Here is a 17,840-nt window from a genome sequence, read left to right on the forward strand (position 1 = left end):
TTATTTTTATTTTCTGGGCCATACCCCTCAAAAAAAAAAAAAAAAAAAAAAATTCTAGTTTCAACATTTTGAGCAGTACTAAGTAAATACGAATTGAACATACAACTTCGGATAGGGTTGGAGTCTACTTAGGCAAACACTATCAAAACACTAGGAGTTGCTTGCTTTATTTTTTATTTTTTAATTTAGAGAACCAAATTGCTTTTTGTTTCTCTATTCAAATAAGCTCAACAATAACTTCCCTTAGCCTTATCGGTTTTCTGTAATATTTAAATATTCTTTCAAATAAATGCTGGGAAATAGAGAAAAAATTAAAAGTGTAACACCTCATTCTAAGTGATATGATATTGTCCGCTTTGGGCTTTAGCCCGTCCGATTTTGTTATTGGGTTATTCCAAAAAGCATCGTACCATTTAAAGATAGTATGCATTATATTGATAAGTACATCTTATTTCTCACACCCGGCAAATATCGGACGCAACAAAAAAAAAAAAAAACCATTTAAATATTCAGTTCAAATAAATGCCAGAGAGGGAAGAGGGGAAAAAAATAAAGTTAAAAAAATTAAATAAAGTTTTTCCTCCACTGTAAAAAAAAGACCCGTTGTTTAATGCTCTTATAGCGAAAGATTGCCCTGATTCAAAAGAAAAAAATGTATTAATTGGTGACAAGATAGAGCATGGCCCATGCAGGTCTTGAACCTGCAACCTTCGCGTTATTAGCACGGTGCTCTAACCAACTGAGCTAATAGGCCAGATGTAAAGCTTTCTATCGTTTTGTTATAAATCTAAATAAATATCAATGTAAGCTTTTGTTTTTAGGATTGCCATGTATATGCTTTCAAAAAACAAAAAAAAACCTAGGTGTTGGTGTTTTCGGTCATTCACCAATTTCGATTTTTTATTTTTTATTTTTATTTTTAAATAACGGTAGGATTTTTTTTTTTTTTTTTCTTTTCTGTCTACATTTTTTATTTTATTTTTATTTTTTTTTTGAGGAAATATCTCATCTCATTGATTATGAAAAGCTTGCTTAGCAAGTACATTTCCATGGATACAAGTTTTGCAATCTCCTCCCTAAAGGAGATTGCAAATTTTGCTAACTTATGAGCAGTGCCATTTGCTTCTCTGAATACATGGTTTGCACACCACTCCAGTTACTGCTGAAGATTAATCTTGGCCTCTTGTACCAGCATGCAGTAGCTTCCTCTCAAATCGCCCACACGTTGCAGGGCTTGGACTACCTCCTTCGCATCCCCTTGAATAATGCTTTCCTTCACTCCCAGCTTTCTGCATATCTTCGTTGCATACCAAGCTGCCATGGCCTTTGCTAACGTTGCTTCCATTGCAGTTGGTTTATATGTGCAAAAAGAGGCTAGCATGTCCCCCACATGGTCCCTGAGAATTACCTCCACCCCCGTTGTATTCAGCTCCGTTGAGATTGAGGAATCTCAATTCACTTTCACAACGTTCACAAGTGGTTTCTCCCACTTCTTCTCCCTAATTGGTTGAACTGGGTGTGTTGAAACTTTGAGACGTGATTCCGTGGCTTTTTCGAAATTGGCAATCTACTCCGATGCTTGCTTCATAATTGCAGCGGGTGCCAGCATTTCTCCCCCGTGAATCACACTGTTTCTTTCAACCAAATCTGGCGGGCAACCGTGATAAATAGCTGAAACGCGGAATCATCCAATTTTTCCATGAGCATTACAAAAATCTCCTTGGAATTGGTGTCGTAGCTTGTACATTTTTGTAACACTTTTGGACCTTCAAGCCAAACATCCTTGGCCGATTGGCGATGCCAGTGTTAGAAATGGGTCTTGGGCCTAACTCAACCCAAAAGCTAGCTCAAGAGTTGAGGTTTCCCCTCAACTTATAAATGGCCCATCTCCTTAATATCCAGGCAATGTGGGACTTCCAACACGCCCCCTCACGTGTGGCGGGAGGACATCCAAGCCAACACGTGCGACAATGGGTGACGGTGGGCCACAACCAATTAATTGAACCTGGCTCTGATACCATGTTAGAAATGGGTCTTGGGCCTAACTCAACCCAAAAGCTAGCTCAAGAGTTGAGGTTTCCCCTCAACTTATAAATGGCCCATCTCCTTAATATCCAGGCAATGTGGGACTTCCAACAGCCAGAGGACATGTCCCACCGTTTCTTCATGCAACACACACATAGGACAGAGAGGATCGAAGCTAATATGGTACCAGTGCAGGATTTCTCTTGTGGGAAGGATGTTTTGACAGGCTTTCCATAAACAACTATAGAGCTTTTGTTCCCCTTGCATTCCAAATTGTTTTCCACAGCTCACTATTGGTCTGTGAACTCGAACAGGATCCTTTCTCCCTCTCCAGTGCAGCCCGAGCCATGTGGTAGGCACTTCAAACCGTGAAAGCACCGTTCATTCTCCCCCCCCCCCCCCCCCCAAACAATCTGGTCCGGTTGTCGTCCAGGGCATATGGCTATGTTACAAATGTGCTTCACCACCGCCTCAGAGATGGTCTCTTGAAGCTTCTGGATGTTCCACCATCTGTTGTCCTAATCAATTAGGCTACTCACCCGTGTGTCACTATGACTGCTAGGGAAAGGTGCGTGTAACCTGCAAGGAGAAATCGAAGGAATCCATCTATCCTCCCAGATCTTAATAGAGTTTCCATCACCTACCTGCCACATGAGACCTTCTGCAAGAATGCTCTTGGCTTTCCAGATGCTACGCCAAGCATATGATGGGTTCCTCCCCAGACTTGAATCCATAAAAGAGGTCCTCAGAAAATACTTTTCTTGAAAAATCTTTCCAACCAAAGAGTCTGGGTTTTGGACAAGACGCCATCCCACCGTCGCCAAAAGGGCCTGGTTGAACACTTCAAGCTCTCTAAAACCCAAACCCCGCACCTCTTTTGAATGACTCATTTTACCCCAACTCATCCAAGCTACCCGTGAATAATTATCTTTGTGACCCCACCAAAATTTCATCGTCAAAGAATTTATTCTACGACACAGAGATTTGGGGAATTGGAAAATGCTCATTGTGTATGTGGGGATCGCTTGGATAACTGCTTTTAGAAGAACCTCCTTACCCGCTTGCGACAAAAATTTTTCCTTCCATCCTTGAAGTCTATCCCAAATTTGGCTTTGAATGGTTTGAAAAGCTCTTGTCCGAGATCTTCCAATAAGAGCTGGAGTCCCAAATATTTCTCATAACTTTGCGTAGAACTGGTTTCAACCACTTCCAAAGGATGGGCTTGGGTCTCTAGGTGGGTATTCTTGCTAAAGGAAATTAAGGTCTTCGATCCCTCTATTGAGTTGTTGCCCCGAAGCCTGTTCATAAATTTTTAGAACCTCTTGAATTTTGAGCAGTTCTTGGATAGAAGACTTGCAAAAAAGCAAACTATCATCTGCAAAAAAAAGATGACAAGTCGTGTCCCTCCTTTAGAAATAGCTAGGCCCGTGATTTCACCATTATTTTCAGCTCTACTCAACAGAGAGCTTAAACCTTCTGCACTTATAATAAAGAAGTACGGAGAGAGGGGATCACCCTGCCTAATCCCCCTAGTTGGGGTGATGGTCAGGTTTTAGTGATTTTGATCACCATCATTGGTTATATAGGGGAGTGCTTTCTTTGAATTTTAGTCCATAAAGTCACAGACACCCTCTCATTCATAGCTCTATATTTGACAGCCCATAAGGGGGTTTGAATTCAAGTTATGTAAATCCTTAATAAGAAGCATTAGAACTTAGAAGCCATGGCAAAACATGAAGCATTCATGTTTCAATTTGGTGTTCTGTATACTGTTACGAGAATTCGTAACTGAACGTGTTATTCGCTTGTCAACCGGAAAAAAAGCAAGATCTTGCTTCTTATTCCGACCTATTTTCGCTAAATAATTAACGGTAGGAAATTTGAGGTTCCTAGGCCTCCAAACACTAGGTATGAGAATTAAATTTGCCTGCTTTATTGCACCCCAACATGGGTTTAAATAGAACTACAATTTAGGTCAAATCCCTCTAGGATTTGTAAAAGTAATACTACCTAGACTAGGAAAATAAAAGAGAATATCCTTGACCTACACAGCAGTGAAGAAAGTCTCCTTATTAAGATAGGACTAAAATACTACTATTAACCAATAGTGGAGTACACGTCCTTATTGGAATAGGACTACAATACTAGGCTCGTAACATTCCTCCCCTATTGAATGTGTCCTTGTCCTCAAGGACAAAATCTGGAAAACGAGCCTTCATGTTGGAAAATTCTTCCCAAGTAGCATCTGTTGGACTGAATCCCTGCCAATGGATGAGGACTTCCCTGTTGTCGGTGTTACCACGGTACTCTAAGACAACTTGAGGCTAAAGTTGAGGAGACTTGCCATTGTTAACTTCAGGCATAACAGTACTTGTGGACACTTGGCTGCCCACCTTAAGTTTAAGTAACGATACATGGAAAATTGGATGAACCTTGGATTCAGCTGGTAATTCCACCCAATAAGCTACTTCACTAATACGCTCCAACACGCAGTATGGTCAGTAGAACTTGGCCGCTAGCATGTTAGACCACTTCTCCAAGGAATGTTGCCTATAGGGTTGGAGGCGAACATACACTTGATCACCCGGCTGAAAGACACACTCATAGTGCCCACTATCATAGATCTGTTTCATTCTATTCTGAGCCACTTGCAACTTGAGTCTCACATCTTTGAGCAACTGATCTCTTTCCAATAGATCATGTTCCACTGCTTCCACTCTCATAGTCCTTGGGATATAAGAAAGTAATGTGGGAGGGCATCGGCCGTATACCACCTCAAAAGGGATCTTGCTAGTACTAGCATGATAACTAGTATTGTATGTATACTCAACCCAAGATAGCCACTTGACCCAATCCTTGGGTTTGTCACCTGTGAAGCAACAAAGGTACATTTCTAAGGTACGGTTGACTACCTCTGTCTGACCATCTGTTTGAGGATGATGTGCTAAGCTAAAATTAAACCGAGTACCTTGCAATTGAAAGAGCTCTTGCCAAAACTTGCTGGTGAAAGCAGGATCCCGATCTAACACAATAGATGTTCGTAGTCCATGGAGTCTGAATATGTTATAAAAAAAAAACTTGGGCCACACTAGTTGTTGAATAGGGATGTTTCAATGGAATGAAATGAGCATACTTAGAGAGACGATCCACCACCACAAAGATCACTGTCTTGCCTTGCAAGTTTGGTAACCCATCCACAAAATTCATAGAAATGTCAGCCCATATGATTGTTAGAATAGGCAGAGGTTGTAGTAAGCCTGCCGGTTTGGTGGTCTCACTCTTGTTGCATTGGCAAACGTCACATTCCCGCAAGTATGATTTGATTTGAGAACTCGCCCTTTGCCAATAAAAAACTGCCTTGAGGTGGTGCCACATCTTGCTAAAACCTTAATGTGAGCCACTATAGAACTCATGGATTATAGCCCTTGTGAGAGGAAAGTCAGACCTCAGATATCTACGATTCTTGTAGAATATTAGGCCAGATTTATAGCTCCATGGACCCACAGATTCTCCTTGTTGAATTCTTTGGACCAAATCCTGCAGCTCCCTTTTCGTTGCTATTTCTTCTTGAATGGGCTCTAGCCAATGAGGAACAGGGCTTGAGAGGGCCAACACATGGCTAGGCTCTTCTCTTCTTGATAAGCTATCGGCAACAGAATTTTCAAGGCCCTTCTTATATTTGATGGTGAAGTCATAGCCCAATAATTTGACTTTGCTGAGCTTTTGTGGTTATTGTTTGATCCAACAAATATCTCAAGCTTTTTTGATCTGTTTTGATAATAAATTTATTACCAAGCAAATATGGTCTCCATTTCTGGATGGCGGCGATTAAAGCTAACATTTCCCTTTCATATGTAGAACGAGATAGATTTCTTCCCTTTAAAGCTTGGCTAAAAAATGCAATGGGCCTTGAGTCTTGCATAAGAACTGCATCAATTCCTAAACCCGATGCATCACACTCCACTATGAAGGGTTTGTTGAAATCTGGCAAAGTTAATACGGGTCCCGTAGTCATAGCTTGCATTAAGAAAGAAAAAGCCTTATCTGCTGCTTTCGACCAAACAAATGCATCTTTCTTGAGTAGCTAAGTTAATGGGGCAGCAATGGAGCCATAACCCTTAATGAATTTCCTGTAATATCCGGTTAGTCCCAAGAAACCCCTAAGAGCTTTAACAGATGACGGTTTGGGCCATTGTACCATGACTTGAATTTTATCAGGATCCATGGCTGCCCCTTGTTGCGAAATTATATGGCCCAAATAACTTATAGTGTCTTGCCCAAATTGACATTTATCCTCCCGAACAAATAACTGTTGAGCCTTTAGAATACTCAAAACTTGTCGTAAGTGCACCAGATGCTCCTCTCACGTTTTACTATATATTAAAATGTCATCAAAGAAAACCAAGACATACCTTCGCAAAAAGTCCCAAAAAATATTGTTCATGAGAGACTGAAAAGTGGATGGTGCGTTTCTTAGACCAAACGGCATCACGAGAAATTCGTAGTGACCGTGGTGAGTTCGGAATGCGGTCTTCTCAACGTCATCCTTTGCCATTCTGATTTGGTGGTAGCCCGATCTGAGATCTAGCTTGGAGAAGATGTGGGCCCCATTAAGTTTGTCAAGGAGTTCGTCAATCATTGGGATGGGAAATTTATCTTTGATTGTTACTTGGTTGAGTGCTCGGTAGTCCACACATAGCCTCCATGACCCATCATGTTTTTTTACTAGCAACACTGGCGAGGAATAAGGACTTGTACTTGGCCTGACCACCCCTGACTGTAGCAATCCCATGACAATTTTCTCAATTTCACTTTTCTGGTAATGAGGGTATTTGTACGGCCACATATTAACTGGGTCGCTTCCGGGCTTATGTTGGATATTGTGATCATAAGCTCTATTGGGTGGAAGACCCTGTGGCTCCTTAAAGATTTTTGAAAATTCCTTTAATACCAAGCCCAGTTACGTTATATATATATATATATATATATATATATGATGGGAAGTCTTTAGATATGGGAGAGGAAAGACATATCTAATTTAAGACAGAGTGATGTATCCTATATCCCCCTATCTATTATATGACTTGTAAATAGGTCCAACAATTGGAAAGAGTCAAAAACATCTTGGTTTAGGATCTTTGGTTCCATTATTACTATTGACAATAGAAAAAAAAAAAAAAAAAAAACCCCCTAAAACAGTTAAGATTCTCCCCATCTGGCCAAGAGTGACATAAAACAGGCCCCAAGTAGAAGTGCAAAATTTGCTCCAAGTTGGAGCCTAAAATCGCTTAGCATTTTAGGATTCATGAAGTCAGCTGCAAGAAGATCAACAAGTGCCATGTAAATCAGAATTCCAGCAGATGCTGCAAAGAGACAACCTTGAACAATGAGTGCTGTTGGGCTATTCTTGTTGTAGATGTTTGATATTTCTATGCCAACAGCTACCCCTGTTGGGGTGGTAAGGGAAAAGAACACTACCATAATTGTGACAGTTTGACACTTAAATTTTGCCTGCAAAAAATAAAAATGCCTCCATTGACTTTAAATTTTGAATGCATGGTCAAGCAAAGTTTGATTTTGATTTCAATTTAGAAAGAATATGTGTTAGAATATAAATTAATTGAATAATTCTTATTCTTATAAGCTTAAGCTTTTATGATAAGTGGTAATTTAACATGGTATTAGAGCATATGTCCTGAATTCGACCCTAACTCTACAATCCTATTGGAGTCGGTATGAGCAATTAATTGAAGATAACAAAGTTATCCTGAATAGCCTACAAAGTTGGATAGTCGAGCATGTGGGGAGGGAGGCAAACGAAGTAGCTAGCGCATCCCCAAGGAAACTCGCACTTGGCCAAACTTTAGACCAAGTATGGATGGGGGATAGTCTTATGCGTATTAAGAACATTGTACTTGCCGAGCAAGATTCCATGGTTTGATTTTATAAGGATTTAAAAAAAAAAAAAAAAAAACTATTTAATTAGTTATTGTTAGAAAAAAAAAAAAAAGAAAGATAAATCTAAGAATTAATTGGGACTACCACATTAACATTTTAAACTAATTATTAAATAAAAATGTAATTTATAGTATTTCTCTATTCTAAAAGTTTTTTGAAGAGTACCTGAGAAATGCATCCACCGAGTCCCATGCCTTCAAAAAACTGACGAAAACTCAATGCTGTGATGAGAGGCTTGATTGTCTTTGGACTTTCAGAAGCACCAAGCGATACCCCAATAATCACCTGTGATGAGAGGCTTGATTGTCTTTGGACTTCCAGAAGCACCAAGCGATACCCCAATAATCACCGAATGAACCAGAATACCCAACTCCAAAATCTGTACAATATATATATATATATATATATATATATATATATTGAGGAAGAAATTAGAGATGTGGATATATATTGTGTTTTATGTGAGTTTCGCATCTCGCTATAACGATGGGTGGTGATTTGTGTTTATGTGTTGGGTTTAAGAGTTAAGACATGTTGAAGCATAGGTATAAGACTATATAAGTTAACCATAATTCGATTAATTTAATTAAACAGGTCAGGTCTCTCAACTTTAATCCGCTAATTTTGTGTTAGGCTTATGTCGGATTCAAGGGTGGTTTAAAAAATTGTTAGCCCCTTATATTGCATGTCGGGTTCGAGTAAAGACGGTATAGGTCAACCATAACCAGACCCATTTAATAAAATGGGTAAGACTCCAAGCCTTAACCCTCTAATTTTGTATTGAGTTTTTGTTAAATTTACAAATTGTATTAAAAGTTATCAACCCTAACAAGAATTAGTTTGAATCCCCCTTCCCTTGTGTGGACATGTAAAAAAAAAAAAAAAAAACCAGAAAGTGGTCCCTGGCCGTCAGCCTACCCATTTAATTATTTATTTTCGCTTATTATGAATGATTGGGAATTGGGATAGACTTTGGCCCTCAGAGTAGTTACTCTTTTATTTATTTATTTTTGACATGTCCACATAAGAGGAGGGAAAAAAGGGAGGAAGATTCGATCTAACATAAGAGGAGGGAAAAAAGGGAGGAAGATTCGATCTAATGACCTTCATTTTATAAGGCGTGATTTCTAGTCAATTGAACTACCATTTAAGGTCAATTACTCTTTCATTTGGAGGGGTGCCATGTGAAATTTATTTGTGGAGAATTATAGTCCATTCAACTAAAACAGATATCCAATTAATTTATTTCTGATGGTCTTTAGAAAATTAGAGAGGCACTGCTTGGTAAACACTAAACAATGCAAGCCGGCTATATTATTTTATATACATAAAAAAAAATTTATAAATTTTTCATACAAATCGATGAAAATTTCTTCTAGACTGTTATACAAGGTTCTATATGAATGTTAGATGTAACGCTTCATGCATGTTATAAGACTTTTCTATAAAAACTTGTGCTTGAATAAATAATATTGTCCTATTAGAATATTAATTGACAAAACTTCTTATTGGTATTACATTAAGACTCTGTTTATTTCAGTGTAAAATAATTTTAAAAAAATATTTTCCGTATTACCTAAGAATTGCACATCTGTTGTTAATTGTGAAGTTTGATTTGGGTCGTTGGGATTGAAAATGATTTCCCAGCAATTGCCAAATGATATGCAGCGGCTATGCCCGCAAAAATAATTGTTTGAACTCAAGCCGAGCTTAATGGAACTAATTGGCATATTTTTATGTTAATAAGCAGGTATTAAATGCCAAGAAAAAAAAAATTATGTCCCTAAAAGGTAGCTCAATCGGCTAGGAACCACGCCTTATGAAGCGGAGGTCACTAGTTCGAATCCCCCCTCCCCCTCTTGTGTGGATATGTCAAAAAAAAAAAAAATGCCAAGAAAATTCTCTTGGCGCTTAATTGCTGGCATTGAAATTTAAGTCGGTGAAAATTATTTCTTGGCACGTAAAAGAGCCTTTGGCACATTATTTATGTGCCAGGAAAGAATATTCCTAGTATAAATAATGTGCCAAGAAACTTTCTTTCTTGGCATGTAGTTTATGTGTTAGGAAGAAACTTTCTAGGCATTAGATAAATATGTAGTTTATGTGCAATCCAATTTCTTGGCGTGTAATACTAGGTAGTTTTTTATAGTTATTTGGCGAACTTGGCGTTATATATATGTGTGTGTGAGGGTATGCAATTGATAGTACATGTATTTTTTTTTTGGGTTATTAAAGACCTAAGTTATCTCCAGTTTTGTAATAGGATTAAAATTATAGTTGATGGACCTTATTAACTCCTCTCATTGCTTAATTAAAATTAAATTAACAAAATATAATTATTCAAATTCACTCCACATATTCTCTAATTAAAATTAATTTTTTTTTTTTTTTTTTTTTTTAAAAAAGAGAATTCAATTTCCCTACAATGCACACAAACTACATAAAACCCAGTCACCATGGATTTTTTTTTTTTTTTGAAATAACACTAAGGAATAATTTTGCATTTTTTTTACGACAAAATGGGTATTTTGCAATTTTCCCATAGCTTGGAGAAATACTACTTTAATTAAAAGTTTGAGAGCAACATTGCAAATTGCATGATAGTTTGAGGGGGGTTTGTGAAATTTTCCCTAGAAAAAAGGAAAAAAAAAAAATTAGTTTGCTTGTTTGGCTTTGGTGGGACAGTGATGGAGAAAATAAGCTCTTAGAAATCAAGACTGGAGACTGGACATACCTGAGAAATTATGTGCTAGCTGCCGGATAAGTTGAGGTGAATCCATTCTCTCCAACGCAAATGTAGCACCATGATGATCAGCATGTTCATGATCATTTGCATCCAACGGCTGAGCTTTCCTCAGCTCAGTGTTAAGAAATTAATCCTATTTTCCAAGGCCTGTGAGATGCGAAAAATAAGAAGAATGCGGAATAACAAAGATTAGGCAATCAAATCACACACGACACAAAGATTTAAGTGGTTCGGTTTAACAAGCCTACATCCATTGGTGGAGACGACCTGGAGAAAATCACTATCAAAAGATGAGTACAAGAGAGTAACAGGGCGAGAAAACCACTCAAGCCCAAAGCCCCTTTTACACCCAATTCTCACTTTACCCAAAAGAGAATAATAACAAAAAGGAAAAAAAAACTCTCTTTTTCTTGGTGCTCTCACCTTTTCTTTCTCTCAATTGTTTTTGACACCTCCAAAAACCACCAATAAGAAAACACCGTGGCAACCCTTATACCTCCTCTCAAATTCTCTCTTTTCTCCTCCCTTTGGTGCTCACAATTTAGTACACATATGAAGCAATATGGCTTGGCACACTTCACAAGGACGTAGCAAGTCCTTTTATAGTGTCATAAGTCGGTTGTGCAAGACACCAATACAACTAGGAGAAGGAATTCAATTTTGGCAAAGAGAAACAACTCCAAGTCCATGCAAGACAGGAGTCAAAGTTGACCCAAAAAAGGAAAACCAATTCCAAGGCTTTGTAGGACAATAAACCGATTGGGTCCCACAAGCACATGCTTGATGGCTTTAAGTCACATGCCTTAACACTCAGACCTCTTGTGGTACCCTGTAGCAAATGCCTCCATCATCAGAGTCCCAATAGCCGACAACATTGCAACAAAGCCGGCAAACGGAAACTTCCCCCATGGATTTTGACCAAGGCATGGGCTCCTTAAACTCTCATAAGCATCAGGAAGTACGTGGATGAACCCTGTTGCCAAGATTACCCCTGCTGCGAAGGCCTTGATGAGGAAGTAAACACCTTTCTCTGGGTGTAAAAATGGTATCTTCTTTATCAAAAATGGAAGGCAAACTCCTAGTGCACTTGCAAGGAGGATCGAAGCCATGGCAATTAATTTGTAGTTGAGTGCATCGGATGTGTTTGGATCTTCTTCTTTGGATTCACATTTCCCCTTTGAAGAAACTGAAATGGGGCCAACGAGGAGAATGAGAGAAATGGTGGCTAAGAATGTGCTCGAGAGGCTTTGGAACTTGGTCATCTCTTCTGGATATTCGTAATAATTAAGGAAGAAAAAGGGGAGGATAATTTAGCTGTTTTTTCAAAATATATTGATGCTCTTGTATAGATTGTGTTTGAGAGAGAGAGAGAGAGAGAAACCAAGTGTATTGAATTGACTAGGCAAAGCCAACCCTGTCTATGATAAACAACCTCATAGCAAGATTCCTTAAGTGTAGGGTTTGAAGGGTATTGGTGATAATGACTTTTTTTTTTTTTTTTTTGAATGACTTTCTGTTTTTGTTTTGGAAAAATGTTTTGATCCTTATATTGTTGTTTTTATATTTTTGGAAGTATTTTGTATTCGGTTTGTTTGTTAATATTTTTATATTTTAGAAGAGAAAACAATAGATTGATAATAAGAATTTTACAAACCCAGAAAAAATAAGGATGACACTGGGATTTTGCTGACAAAAAGTGAAATTTTGAATCAAATTACACAAAATGTATCATCTGTGGGAGTCTATTTCTGAAAAAATTGTGATTTGAAAATGTAAAAAAAATTATGTCTTTAAATCGCAGGCTAAAATGAGTGTTTTTTAAAAGCTAAATGGTAATTTTAGCAAACGTTTAACTACATTTTTAAAAACCATATTTTGAAATTATAAACTGAAAACGAATGCTAAGTGTGTACGTGGTAATGGGTAGACTAAGATGAAATCTAATGTAAAGCATCATAGATGTAAAATTACGTTAAGTTAATGAGAGACAACAAGATTAGAAGAGTAGGTTAACGATAAAGGCTGGGTCATTATTTTCTTTATATTTGGTTCATCTCATCTTACAATCAAATATTAGATTTATAGAATTATATGGACCCCATATAAGCCAATGGTGAACTCCACAAATCTAATGGTTGATTTATTGAATTTGTAGGAGAGTATAGATAAAATATAGAAAACTTATTCATCCGTAACATTTTATTATATATGCTTGCCTGCCAATCTGCCAAATTCAAATAAGCACCCACAAGCAATCAGGAGCAACTTACAAGGGCTTGTGATAAGTGATAACGTGGGGTTTTCTCCTCCATTGAGTTTTTGTTGGGATGCATAGTTCAACAATTATGTCCCCTTTTATATATATATTAACGAATAATCCACAATAATAAAAAAGAACGTCTTGCTGTAATTATTTAATAAATTTATTCCACCGAATAATATCTTTTGAGGATTTGCTGTGTTCATCCTTTCTGTTAATTTCTTTGTGAAATTCTTATAGAAAGGGGGTTGTGTGGTTAAAATCTATGTATGTAAATTGTCTTTTTGCGCAAATGCATGATTAAGCTCACAAGTTGGCTTGTCTAGTCTTGACGGTTTTGATTGTACATGAAGATGCCAGAACAAAGAGGAGTTAAAAGATGAGTCAGAGTGACCCGGTCGGCAATTCAGTAGAGATTACTCTGATACTTAAGTCAGTAAAAAAGATAAAAAAGTGATGTTGTGGCATCTCACATTGCCAGAGTGTGGAGATGGGGATGTATTTAAATGTATACTTACAATGTAGTGACCCAAATAATTAACTAAGCTTAGGTAGTTTAGTTAGGGGGTTAATTTGGGCTTTGGGTCACTAAGGACAATAGAAGTGTAATTTGGACTTTTGGACCAGACGTATGCCAGGGTTAGCGGACGGACGATCCTGTTTGTAGTGCGGACGTAAGTGGGGGGACCACCGTACGTACGCTCTGCAAATAGTACACGGACATACATGGGACCACATGGACGTACGCTACTTTTTGGAATACCCTTTGGATAATACCTGGATATACGAGGTAGCCTTTGGACCGCCATATAAATAGTACCGGACGTACGCTAGGGTTGGCGGACGTTCGCTGCTTTCTTGGAGAGTCGGTAGAGCCCCTCACCTATAAATACCCCCCTAACCCTCATGAATTCTCATTTTCTCTCAAGCCCCCAGGCTGTGAAAATCCATCCTTTTGTGTATGTTATGAGGTTTTGTGAGTTTTGGTGCTAACGGTGAGGAGATTCTTGAAGTTTCACTTCAAGGAGGTAACATCGCTTTACCTAGCCTGTTTTTACGTTGCTATGCTGCCCTAATGTTGTCTTGTGTTGTTAGTTGTAGCTTTAGCTTTAGTTATGCTTTAAATCTTGTTTAGAATAGCGTTGTTTTGACTTAGCATGATTGCGTTTGCATGGAAGTTTCATTTTGAGTTAGGGGACCTTAGGAAGCCCTTTGACAGCCTTAGAATTTGGTTTTGAAGAATAGGAGGACGAATGGACAAAATGAGGTTCTCCTTGAAAACCTCGAAGCGGACATACGGTCTCGCGACCAGACATATGGTCCGAAGTATCACAGCGGATGTATGGTCCCGAGCCCAGACGTACGGTCCAGAGTGTGACATGGGACTTTATTTTAACCAGCCATCCGATAGATCATATTTTTTTGTTTTAGAGTTGTTTTGATAGAAATAGGACTAATAAAAGGCTTTCCACAAATTTGGGAAACCCGGATCATTTGGAATAGTTGGAGACGTTATACGACTCAGGTGAGTTTTAACTCACATAATGCTTGTTGTTATTTTCCATGCACTGCACAACTATTTTGTGTATCAAAAACATGCAAGTTTGCAACTCTCACAATTTATACTTGCTGCACATGAACTATAGCATTTTGGAGAAAAATGTTGTGCTGAATATGTTAAGAAAGTGAGACTTGAAAAAGCATGCATGTAAAATACAGACAAGATAATTTTGCATCGTATGATATGGTACACCGATACATGCAGGATAACGGCTATGGGCTTACTCTATATGTTAACTTTATGGTCAAATGTGTGTGTGTTATATGGACCTTGGATCTAATGGTTGTTTTTTGGTCGGCGCAACCTTAATGGGCGGTCATTACAGGACGGACATCATTAGTGGTATGGGCCACCCGAGGTCGGACTCAGTCGTGCCGCTAGTGTTATATACGGTGGCGTACAATATCTGGGGCACCGGTGTTGTATTACAGGTCCCTCGGGACAACACCAATCCTGTTGAGAAAGGGTAATATCTTGGGTAGACCATACTATTGAACTATGACTGTCACTTTATATCATATGTATGTATTATATATCTATATCACACCCATGTAAAACTGTCGTGACGGAACTATTGCTTTACTAAAAATTAGAGTTCATCACTATATTGGCATGGGCATTATTTGCGTTAATATTCATTAAGTCTTAGACTTACCCCCCTTTTTATTTATGCTTTCCCCTATCATTAGGAATATCTGCGTGGTTTAGCTATCCTAGAAGAGGATGCCGTCGGAGTAGACTTGGGTAATTGCGCAGGATTTAATTCAGATCATTTTTAAGGACATGGACCCGGTATGGTTGAAGTCTGTGTGGCATGATGGAGGAACCGCCTGTGCTGATATGATAGAGATCTTGATCTCTTTAACTCTTCTTAAGCTTAGTGTTTCATCTGTATGATCTTTTGTTAGAACAATGTTATGATGGTATGTTGGGTTGTAATTCCTATTTTGATGACAGTATGATGACTGGCACATTTGATGGTTATCTATATATTATGAGGTTTTATATTTACTCTAGTGCATGTTGTGTGGATGATAAATTTACTGCTCTCTATTTCCTATAGATTTTGAAAGTCTTTTGCTGAGATTTTCTCGTTTCGACAAGAAAGGTTGAAATCTCTATGTGATAAGTGCTAAAATATTCATATTTTCAGCCCTTATCTTACATGTTTTAATCCTTTGGTTGTAGTTAATTAGACCATTTTACTTCCTTTTTGTGTTTTTCATGCTTTTACAGGCTTTTGGAAGAAAGTGAACTAAAACTGGGTGATTTAGGCTCAAAAAGAGAAGATGGAAAAATTGGAACTCCCTGGTATTGCGATTAATCGCAGAGTACCTGCCATTGAGCGAAATACCAGAGAAGATGCTGCACGAGCCAGGCCAGGAGCGATCGAGCGCAGGGCAAAAGAAGGATCGATCGCAAACCTGCAATCGAGCGCACGCGGGCTGCGATCGAGCGCACCTGTGCGCAGGAGGCATTCCAAGTGGCGGCTACAATGTCCCTATTTCCATATTAGGGTTTTTCAAACTCCAAATTGTAATAGGATTGAAACCCTACAAAAACCCTAGGGTTTGCTACTTTTCCAAGGACTTCTAAAGCCTATAAATAGACTCCTAAGCCTTTAGAATAGGAGGCTTGGAGAAGGGAGAAGAATAGGAGCTCTCAAGTCAAGTCTCGGGTTTATTCTTTCCTTTCTTTTCTTTTCTTTTATGAAGATGTTTAACATCAACTCTATGTGTAGCTAATTTATTTAGCAGGGCTAGATTGAAGCCCTAGTTATGTTAAATTAATAATTCAATATTGGCGCCTTGTGATGATTGTGTTGTGCTATTTAACTTGATTAATACCTGCTTGCATGAATTCCTCATATGTGTATGCCTGATCAACATGTGCATGTGGTATGGACTTGTTAGTTAGATCAATTTGGATGACCGAGTCTTGGGTTTAACTTAAGTAACAAAAGAATCCACACCGCGATTCTTGGGTTAATCAACATAGGGAACTAGGAGTATACACCCATGCCCTAGGCCCTGTGTGTTTGTTGATTTCCATAGAACATATGCTTTTCTAAAGAACAACTTAGTATATACCATGCTAAATCCTTTAGGAAAGAGAAGAGTTAGAGTATACACCCATGTCTAACTCGTTGCTTAGAGAAATCAATAGCTTAAGGAGTATACACCTATGCCCTTAGGTTGGCAAACATTAAATATGCATAACTTGATCAAAGCATTGGCATATTGAAATACTAGTTTAAGATAATTAGTGGTGGATATCAAAGCCCTACCCTTTGTCATCATCACATCAACAATCAACTTTTATTTTGCTTTTGCTTAAGGAATCTATTTTTAAACATAAATTCAGCAATCCTCGTGGGAATGATCATGTACTTGCACCTTATACTACCATGTTGACCTTGTGCACTTACAGGTAAAACGTACAATTATTTACCTATTAATTTAGGTAGATTTTTGCACAACAAGTTTTTGGCACCGTTGCCGGGGATTGCGGCGAATTTTGTTTAAATTCATCTTCCTTTGGTTTAGTTATTTTAATTTTCAATTTTTAATTAGCAAAAATCAAAAAGAATTTCTTGTTTTCCTTAACTTTTCTGTTTTATGTTTCAGGTTGCGGATTGGCATTCTGTGATTGCGATCAATCGTCAGTCAAGTGCGATCGAGCGCACTGCGATCGAATGTACCAACCAGCAATCGAGCGCAGTTCCAAAGAGCATCTGGACTAGGCAGTGCTGAAGCTGCCAAGTTCATGCAAGGTCGTCGATCTCAAGCCTCAACCGTTTTTCTCCTCGATCCTGAAATTGAGCGGACAATTCGACAATGACCTAGAGTCAAAGAAGGAGAAGAAGAGGTTGAAACGGAAGACGTGCCAGAAAATCCAATTGGGCCAAGACCCCTAGAAGCAAATCCACCACGAGGGAGGAGACCAATGAAGCAAGCATACGTGCCAACAAACCTCCATTAACCCTCATGCATAGCATATCAACCAGAGGTGGATGGCAGTTATTATATCTCTCCTCAAATTCTCAATGCATTGACCCACTTCAGAGGCATAGCTACTGAGGATCCCAACTTGCATCTTAAGGAATTCTTTGACTTATGCAAGTTGCAGAATGTTCAAGGCCTAACTCAAGAGAGACTCAGGTTAGTTCTCTTTCCTTTTTCCTTGAAAGATAATGCTAAACTGTGGTACAATTCCTTGCCTGCAGAGTCCATTCATTCTTGGGAAGAATTGACCACCAAATTTTTGAAGAGGTTTTTCCCAGTCCAGAA

General features: G+C 38.4%; 1 protein-coding gene and 1 non-coding gene across 2 annotated transcripts; both read right to left on the reverse strand.

Moving 5' to 3' along the window:
• Positions 1–680: 680 nt before the first annotated feature.
• Positions 681–754, reverse strand: TRNAI-AAU (transfer RNA isoleucine (anticodon AAU)). The gene has a single exon. It is a non-coding gene; the product is annotated as a tRNA-Ile (tRNA).
• Positions 755–7,224: 6,470 nt separating this feature from the next.
• LOC148584560 (zinc transporter 5-like) lies at positions 7,225–11,991 on the reverse strand. Its single transcript, XM_088518194.1, has 6 exons — positions 11,540–11,991; position 11,218; positions 10,739–10,841; positions 8,333–8,379; positions 8,149–8,268; positions 7,225–7,536 (listed from the first exon to the last, which is right to left on the reverse strand). Exons 1-6 carry the CDS (start codon positions 11,989–11,991, stop codon positions 7,225–7,227), a joined length of 1,035 nt encoding a protein of 344 aa, XP_088374320.1.
• Between the last annotated feature and the right edge of the window lie 5,849 nt (positions 11,992–17,840).

This window comes from Corylus avellana, chromosome 7 (assembly GCF_965113065.1).
Source record: "Corylus avellana chromosome 7, dhCorAvel1.hap1.2, whole genome shotgun sequence".
Lineage (NCBI taxonomy): Eukaryota > Viridiplantae > Streptophyta > Magnoliopsida > Fagales > Betulaceae > Corylus > Corylus avellana.

What these genes read in the sequence shown, in the direction of transcription:
- LOC148584560 (XM_088518194.1), bottom strand. Translation starts at nt 11,991, where the DNA reads ATGACCAAGTTCCAAAGCCTCTCGAGCACATTCTTAGCCACCATTTCT. An exon ending in TTCACCTCAACTTATCCGGC is followed by an intron (nt 8,380 to 10,738) that starts AGCTAGCACATA and finishes ATATATATATAT; the next exon opens with ATATATATATTGTACAGATT. An exon ending in TCGGTGGATGCATTTCTCAG is followed by an intron (nt 7,537 to 8,148) that starts GTACTCTTCAAA and finishes TATTTTTTGCAG; the next exon opens with GCAAAATTTAAGTGTCAAAC.